At 38.1% G+C, this 8,596-nt stretch overlaps 1 protein-coding gene across 1 annotated transcript; it reads left to right on the forward strand.

The window, feature by feature from the left end:
• Positions 1-133: 133 nt before the first annotated feature.
• LOC106169589 (protein rhomboid-like) lies at positions 134-7,138 on the forward strand. Its single transcript, XM_013549083.2, has 7 exons — positions 134-952; positions 2,001-2,275; positions 3,682-3,833; positions 4,626-4,738; positions 5,296-5,396; positions 6,192-6,246; positions 6,473-7,138. Exons 2-7 carry the CDS (start codon positions 2,105-2,107, stop codon positions 6,721-6,723), a joined length of 843 nt encoding a protein of 280 aa, XP_013404537.1. The 5' UTR covers positions 134-952; positions 2,001-2,104; the 3' UTR covers positions 6,724-7,138.
• Positions 7,139-8,596: the final 1,458 nt, after the last annotated feature.

Raw genomic sequence — 8,596 nt, forward strand, 5'->3', positions numbered from 1 at the left:
TGGAACAGAGGAGCTGTAAGTTATCCCCGTGTACCTCATCGGCCACCGCACTGTGCACTGGGAATGTATTGAAGTTCACCCCAGGGGGTGGCTCCTTCGAGTACTCCGTCGATCACAACTCGTCCACTTAATGCATTACACCACAGTGCTATGCCCTTGTGCGTGACAGATCGATCTATACTTTTTGATCGGTTATTAGTGGCTAACACCCCTTATCCGCAAAATTACACGAGATATGGGTTTTATTCGGTGATTCACCTTCAAGGCGATTCTCTTACTTAGAGCGGCAGACCAGCGTTGTAACAGCTTGTATTAAAATATCGGTTGGTTTTTAAATCGCGGGAAATTGAATTAATATTCAACAATCTATCACAGAAGCAAGCATTGGGAATTTTAAAATGGTCTCCATATTGGGGAATCAAATCTCTGTTGACAGCCGTAATTACATGTTTGAAAATGACCGTTGCTCATGATCGCAGGTAATTGTCCTGTTTGGCTGTAATCATCGATCTCTGCGAGGGTTGTCTCGGGAGCCAGGGACAGGCAGCTGGCGCAATGTTATCGTTATACGAGAGGGAATCGAGGGAGAAATGCACTTGCGGCCTTTTAGATGTTACGCTTAACCCACAAAACAAACATAAAGCATCATATGTCTTTGTATCATTTTTTTTTTCTTTTTGGATAAGAGTCAAGATTTTCTATTGTGACTGACATATTTTTATCCTATATATCCTATTATGAATTAAGCGCTACCTGCCCATGCTATTCAAACCTCAGACGTCAAGCAAACCTCAAACCCCAAAGTTGCATTTTAATGTTGTTTCTGGATACCCGTGTCTACACACATCTTTGAATCAGGATCAAAATTTCTAGGAGACTTTAGTTCCACAGGCACAACAGCACTTTCACGACCGTTTATACAAGGAGAAGGACGGGAAAACTCCGGTGCGAGGTAGGTCAGCGTATTGTAAAGCGCGTTTTAATTTTGTTTTAGTTGACTGAAACTGCTCTGGCGAGTTTCTGAAAAGTTGGAAAATAATGAAAAGGTATTTCTAAATCCTTATTTACGTGAAGTATAATTTGGTAGATGCTTTTCACACTCACAACTATTTTACATGTATTATTGACTACCATGACTTCGAAATGTTCACAATGATTTCAAGTCGGAATATTGTTAGATTCTATCATTTTACAAAAATAAATTATAACTGATCACGACACGAAGTATTATTCCGACCCCTTAGATTTAATGATGCTACGTTATAACTAATAACAAGACACCAGGTGCAGCGCAATACATCAGGCAATAATAAGAGGTCAAAAAAGGATAGATAGATAGATAGATAGATAGATAGGATGGAAGAAGAGACCAACTGACCGACCGACAGGCAAACAGATAATAAGCGAGTGTACAAGACATACAGATATATAAACATTAAAAAGTTGGAAAGTAAATTAGAAAAAAACTGATGCACAAAACAAAATCGATATCAGTTATATTATCTTGATTTAACATTGTAAAACTCCGGCGACCGGAATGTGTGCCGGCTGGTTCGGTGACATGTCAAACTTAAGGCGTGGTACACTAGCAGTTGGCGATCACGCAGCATGTTGTGTAGGTTCATTTATACAAGCTGTGTGGATCACGCGTGCTTTTATAATACATAGTGTTCGTTATTTTACGGGGAACAAAGTACGCAACATCGGGGGCGTGGTAACTTATACACGCCGCACGATAAGCGCCTCACGAAAAACTGCCAGGGGTTTGTTGTTTTTGCCTCTCGGTGGATTGTGTTCTTCTTCGCATTGGCAGTGTATCAGATTTCTACAGACAACTGGCCTATCTTCTTCACTGAGTGAACGTCTTTTTACCATGTGTTGCACGGCAACCTGTTCATGACAACTGGCATCTAACAGAGCTGTTAAGACAGTTCAGAATTTGAAATCTCAAACGAATATCTGCATCCTTCATTCTTGGGACGTTTAATTTTGTCGTGTAGTATGATATCTTTCAGCGACTACCGTTAATACATCAGCAAGAGCGGAATATTTCATTTTGTCCATCACCGGCTGGATAAATCCATGTGACGTCTAAATTCTAACCATGGGTGCGCCAAAGTTGCTTGATGAGCTGTCCAAGGCAGAGTCAGGCCAGGCTACAGTAGGGGCCCGTTACAGAATTAAAGAAGAAGATGGCAGTAGGCGTGTGTACCAGGCAGAACAATGCAGTTGCGTCCCCCCTCCTGTTTTCATTCTTGGAATCACTTTACTTGAGGTAAGAGGTTCTGGGAGGTGTTACAGGACTACAACTAAATTTTTTTGTTGCTCATAACGCTTATACATGTATCTATTTTTAATGTCGTTTTATAGAAACACAATGCGAGAGAATACAACACGTAGAATAAGCGTAAATACTTGATTGGCAAGTGTGATCCATGAGTCATGATATGAACATTGTTTACACACAAATGTGAGTTTTTCAATGTCCGGGTATACGCTTTTGATATCGGTCTTAGAAATCGTAGAAAATGGATCTTCTTCATGAATTTTGCATGAATTTTTCTATAAAACTATTTTCACCACACCTTATTAACCCAATGAAGTGTCGACCTGGCAACGATCGTATTTACGAAATAAAATGTGAAGGGGTTTTTACTAGGAACAATGAAATTAACCAGATAATGAAAATAAAACACACAACTGATTTACTGCGTTTTACTTTCGATACATCCAGTGTTTTTAAAGTGTTTATTGATGCCGTTTGATCGAAACGGTCAATTACAAAAATTTAAACAATGATGAATGAATAATTGAGGCATCACTTAACTGTTTTAAGTACTTTCCCACTTCCTTTTCTCTCAAACTAAATTGACTAACTGAAATTGAAATCAGCCGTAGATTTGCTTTCAAAATTGATGCTTTGAACTCGAAACAGGACCAACGCGCTTACTGAGCACCATTTACTGCTGAAAATCCGCCAAGGCAGCAAAACCTATGGAGTAATATGAACCAATAGATAGTGAGAGTAGATAACAACCTACGCCCTCCCACGGGGCAGCATAATTGAAAAGAATTCGGTCTGTGGATTTCAAAATTCACTAAATAACTTCCTCAAGGGCATCTAATAAATGAATTATCTTAAACATTAGACCACCGTGTAAATAACAAAGCAGACACGACTGGGCACTACACATATGCGGGTAGTCAGCTGGAAAACTTGGCGGGATTCAGAGTGGGGAAAAAGGAAAGAATAAAAAAATAACAGAAAAAGAGGAAAACAAAATCTCCAACATTGTTTACGTGCTCTCCAACCACCTACCATCTTATCTGCCATAATCAATAGAAACGTTAATTTGGGTTAGACAACAGTTAAGGCATATTTAAGGCAGCAAAACCTATGGAGTAATTTATATTTAAGATTCTTTAGAGATGTTTGTTGTTTTTTTCTGCTTGATCAATAGATAGGGTAATTGTCTTACACATGCAGCAGTGTCATTTATCACGTTTTTCCGGTTTTTCGTAATAACCGCATGAGTGGAAAGTGAAAAAACAAAATAAGCTTATATTATGAACTGTTTACTGGAGTAGGAGTACACATTCGCCTTTCATCCACCCATTAAATTTGTGTTTTTATTACGATTTCTTTTTAACTTTATGTATCATATTTACTTTTATTTCTAGATTCTCTTTTTCGTGTACAGCCTCAGTGGCAGTTGTGACAGAGACCGAAACGCCATACCCATCATTCCCAACAGAGACAGTATTGTCGTATACAGATCCGATAAAAAGCGAGAATTATGGAGATTTGTGTGTTACGTTCTTGTGCACGAAGGGTAAGTCCCTCGAATATTTTCCTTTTTTTTTTTTTGTACCTTTCTTAAGTTTCAGAGAAATTCATGCCCTGTTAACGAAAATGATGATTGACTCTCCGAATAAATATTAAGGTTAATGGCATCAAGAATACGGACCCGAAACTTATATTTCTTATGAACAAAATATTATCAGGCCAGGTTTTTCTTTTACTGAAAATTACTTTAAATACAGGTATGTGTAAGTATAATGATAGAGGCTCAGTTCTTGTGATGTAGTGGGCGTTGGAATAACACTGTTAAATGCACCATATATGCAGTAGGTGTTTTGCTGACCTTTTTAGAAGTCAATAATTCAATGTTATCAAAAAGAAAAAAACAATGTATATTAACCTTACAAAATATCCGAAAGACATAGAAATTATACATGGCAGTACAAAATGTAACTGCACTCTTCCCCTACCCTCTACCAGGGTACAGATTGATTTTTTAAATATATATACACAGACGTGTATCTGGCTAATTCATGGCATGATTCTTTGCTGTCGTGTTGAAAAAAATGCACATTTATCAATCTATGGCTCTGGTAGACAATACTCTTCCCCCGCTTGAAATATCACAAGGGTTTTAGTGTGGTTGCCCTCGCAGACGATGGTTTGGTTGGCCTTCTAAATTTCCCCCGTACGTTACGTTCATTTTATTTGTTCTTATACTTTTACATGTAATGCTATCGCATATTTGGTCCTTTTCTACCTCTGTTCAGGCCTACAGCAGTTGATACCCTGAACCTTCCACGTACATCTACTCATATTTTAGGTGGATGCACCTCTTTTTCAACATGGTTGTGCAGCTTCTAATAGGTCTTCCCTTAGAGATGATCCACGGCTCCGTACGTGTGTGTATTGTATACACGGCAGGAGTGGTCGGAGGTAAGCTAATACATTGTACTTGTAGTCCCACGTTAGGTAGAGACCGGTTGCCCCTCCCCACTTTTGCAAAAATGACGAACCGCCTCTTTCATCGTCCAAAAGAAAGAAAAAACGCCCACTTCGGGGGCCAGATAATCATGTTTCATAAACTTCAAATTGTGTATCTCGGCCCTGAAGAAATGTGTACAGCACTGTGCATTTACATGTAATACAAAAGTTGCAAGCGTGACGAAAAGTCGGTACATAGATATTTGTAGGCTTTGTTAGGTTATTTCTATGGATATTTCCAAGAAACTTACTATTCATAAATACATGTATTGTCGTTTAAACTGTATCCTATACTCTAATCAGCAAAGTACTGACAACTTGGTATTTTTTGCCAAACAATTTTATAAACAACCAAAATTACGCATGCAGATAAGATACAGAAACGTTTAAATCTTTTAAAAACGTTACGCTTTTCAAAGCACTTCAAGCACCTCGTATGTCTCAGGCTAAATGATTAGTACTTTTCTTTTCTCATAAATTTTCTTTTCTTTCTTTCCTTTTTTCGTTAGCTTCGCTCGGTACTACCATCTTCCTTCAAAATGTTGTGTTAATAGGAGCCTCGGGGGGAGTGTATGCGCTGCTGGCAGCTCACGTAGCCGATGTGATACTGGTGAGTACGGCATCATCAAAGACTCTTTTGAATCTTAGACGGCTATTTTGCTTCACAAAGAATCTTAAAGGTCGTGTAGCTCGTCTTTTCAGTCTTTTAAGCCCCTAGGGCAAACTGCGATAGTTTTAATATTGACAATGATATTTACTCACTCTGTTAACTGTAATCTATTTAGGTAGACCTATATTAACTATATTTATTGTAGGCCAGTCTTTCAATAAAAGTGGTGTCACCTTCCGGCTGTCCGATTTTAACAGTCTAAGCTAAGCATTAAAACTGACTTTTTGTTGAATGGTGAAAATTACAATCATTGTCACCACTACTGCATTAATCCCTGCAAAGACTACTGCATTTTACCAACTGAAATGGAGTGCGACGGTTAACATGGCTGTCATTATCACATCTACCGCATTAAACAGAACTGTCACAGCGGCAATCCCTACTCTTGTAGCAGTCCTAAATCATCCCAGAATTCACGTAATTATTGTCAAATCTACCGCAAATGTCATTGTCATCATGGTGAACATTACAAGAAGTAATACTTTATTTACAGTGACATCTTGTCATTGGTACAGTACGGCAATGCATCACAGGACAGCAGTAGTGGTGAATAGAAATAGACCTACAAATCAATAAAAATCATCATATGTATAATTACTTATCACAAGCAATACCAAACTACATGAAATATCGGGATCCTAACGATGATCATTCTAGTTACTGTGACATTCACACAACATACTAGCACAGGCGGTATCCTTTGGTCTTGTATAATGTATTTTCTTTTATTTCCAGAATTACTCCGAAATGGAACTAGGATTTTTGAAGATAATTGCAGCCATAATAATAGGTAATACAACGTGATTGGTGCTTTCATATTACATACATTTACTTATTTAAGTTACTTCCCACCATCACACTTTTTATTCATCAAAGTTTGATGCAGATAAAAAGCCGCGGCTGTTTCATCGTTGTTATATGTGTTTTTCTGTCTCTTTTAAAATCAACCAGATGTTCAAAACATATGAATATTGTAAGTACCATATCTTTTTTTTCTTTTCTTTTTTCTCGCACAGCTTCGACTGATACCGTTGCGCTTCTTTGGAATCAATATTTCGACGTCAGACGTAGTGACCTGAAAAGTTCTTCCTTTTCCCAGACGTACATAGCACACCTTATTGGGGCCGTCTCTGGGCTTACAATGGGATTCATCGTACTGAAGAACTTCCAACCCAGCCCCCATAGCAAGGTGGTCTGGTGGTTGGCAGTGGTGTCGTACGTCTCTAGTATGCTGTTCGCCATCTGGTGGAACGTAGACCTTGGATAGCACCAGCTGTTGATGTGTCTTCATTTCTCGTTTGAAACTTCACGTGCTCTTTCTTGGTGGCGTTTGAATTAAGATGACTGTAGCGAATGCGTGTAGCTTTGAACTTTCTGATTTCATTTTTGTGTGGATTTTAACTTCAAGGTATATGTATCAGTTTGGGCTCGTAAAAACTCTTTTGGACAGACGCTGTATATCTATATATTTTTCTTAAAAGCCAAGCTGCATTCATATCTTCATCTCAAAAGCTTTTCATTGTTTTCCGCCTTTTAGTTTTCGCATACTAAAAGAATATTAAATGTGAATTGGTGCAATAAATAGAATCTATCCATTGTTTTCCGTACAAGGCATTGGGTTTTACTCGGGTATTGGGATTCTCTTTTTGACGGGGCGGATTCGATTAGATTCGCTCAAAAATTCTAAAATAGCAGACAAAAATAATCTTACTGTAATATGTGGGTACAGGGAAGGGGATATTGCTTAGATTGGTCAGGTCTTGCTTGTTACGCTCTATCTTGGGAGGGAGAGGAGGGAAATGGGGGTACCCCCGAAGTAATGAGACCACGTGACCCACTGTGCCAAGCCTTGGACCCGCCATTGGCTAGCCTAAACGTTTATTTTTGACTAAACATTAAACGAGTCGGCTAAAAACGCAATTTTCGTTGCCTTCAAATTAAGAGTGTTAATAACTGTATATTCGTCAAAAGAAAAACCTTATAATACCACAAAGCGGTTTCTTGTTTTTACTAAATTATGGCTTCAAACCTAGATGTTTAAGGTGAAACATCCAAATCTTGAGTATTTAAAATAGATGACGGAGTACTATTGAAGTGACCGTCATCAAAATGGACATACTACTTTTTATTTAAGCATTGTGAAATGGGTTGAAAGGCAACCAAAATCAATATCTCAAGATTTAGAATATAGAACGCACTAAGACAAAATACAATAATCCCCACCAGCAAGTTCTATAATGCTTACATGGAGTCTTTGTCAAGATGCCATCTATTTCAATTTAAATGCCAAAGAAATTCATTACTTATTATGGCATACACATACATACATACATACATAGACACATTAAAGATACGAATTTTGGTACACGCGCACACATCACACCCGCACACGCGCTCTTGCATGCATGCTTATTTAGAGAATTGTACGGGTGCTTCCCTCGTACATAAAGTTGCGGTTAATACCAGCACATGTATTCTATACTACCGTTAGGCAGCGTGGCGAGCTACCTCAGAAATCTATCCTCTACTCCTAAGGGCCTCATGAATATCCGTTTGCCGGAAAAAATCTGTGAACTTAATTGCTTCGCACAACAATTGGAATAGAACTAGCTCAAGATCGCCTTTTTATAGGGTTTGTGTTTTCTTGTATTATTCATTTAGTGCCTTTGTATTCTAAAAAACCATGAAATTAACGATTGTGTATCACTCTTTAGCAAGTAATTTGTTAAATCAGATTTATTATCACAATTAAAAGAACTATTAAAAATAATGAGGGGAAATTTCACTAATAATCTCACTAATAAAAAAAATCCGTTTAAAATGTGACCCAAAACTGCCTCGTGGAACTTGATAAATCTTCAGCGAATATCTAAGAGCTTCCACGACCAAGATTTTTCAATAGTAACTTTCGAACAAAGCCATTTGTCGAATATGTGCTATTGTTTCCTAAGCAGCCAGGCCAAGCCTGATCGCCTCATGAAAATATTTTCTTCCTTTGAGACCGATCTAATTCAACGAAGGAGTAACTGTACTGAAATTGCTTGTATTATAATGGATGGTATTCTGACGGGCGCGGAATCCCTAACATTTTTCAAAACAATTAGATAATTTCAATACTTGGTGGCATACAGTGTAGCGCT

Source organism: Lingula anatina, chromosome 2, assembly GCF_051362555.1.
Source record: "Lingula anatina isolate TDL-2025a chromosome 2, LinAna3.0, whole genome shotgun sequence".
Taxonomy (NCBI): Eukaryota; Metazoa; Brachiopoda; class Lingulata; order Lingulida; family Lingulidae; genus Lingula; species Lingula anatina.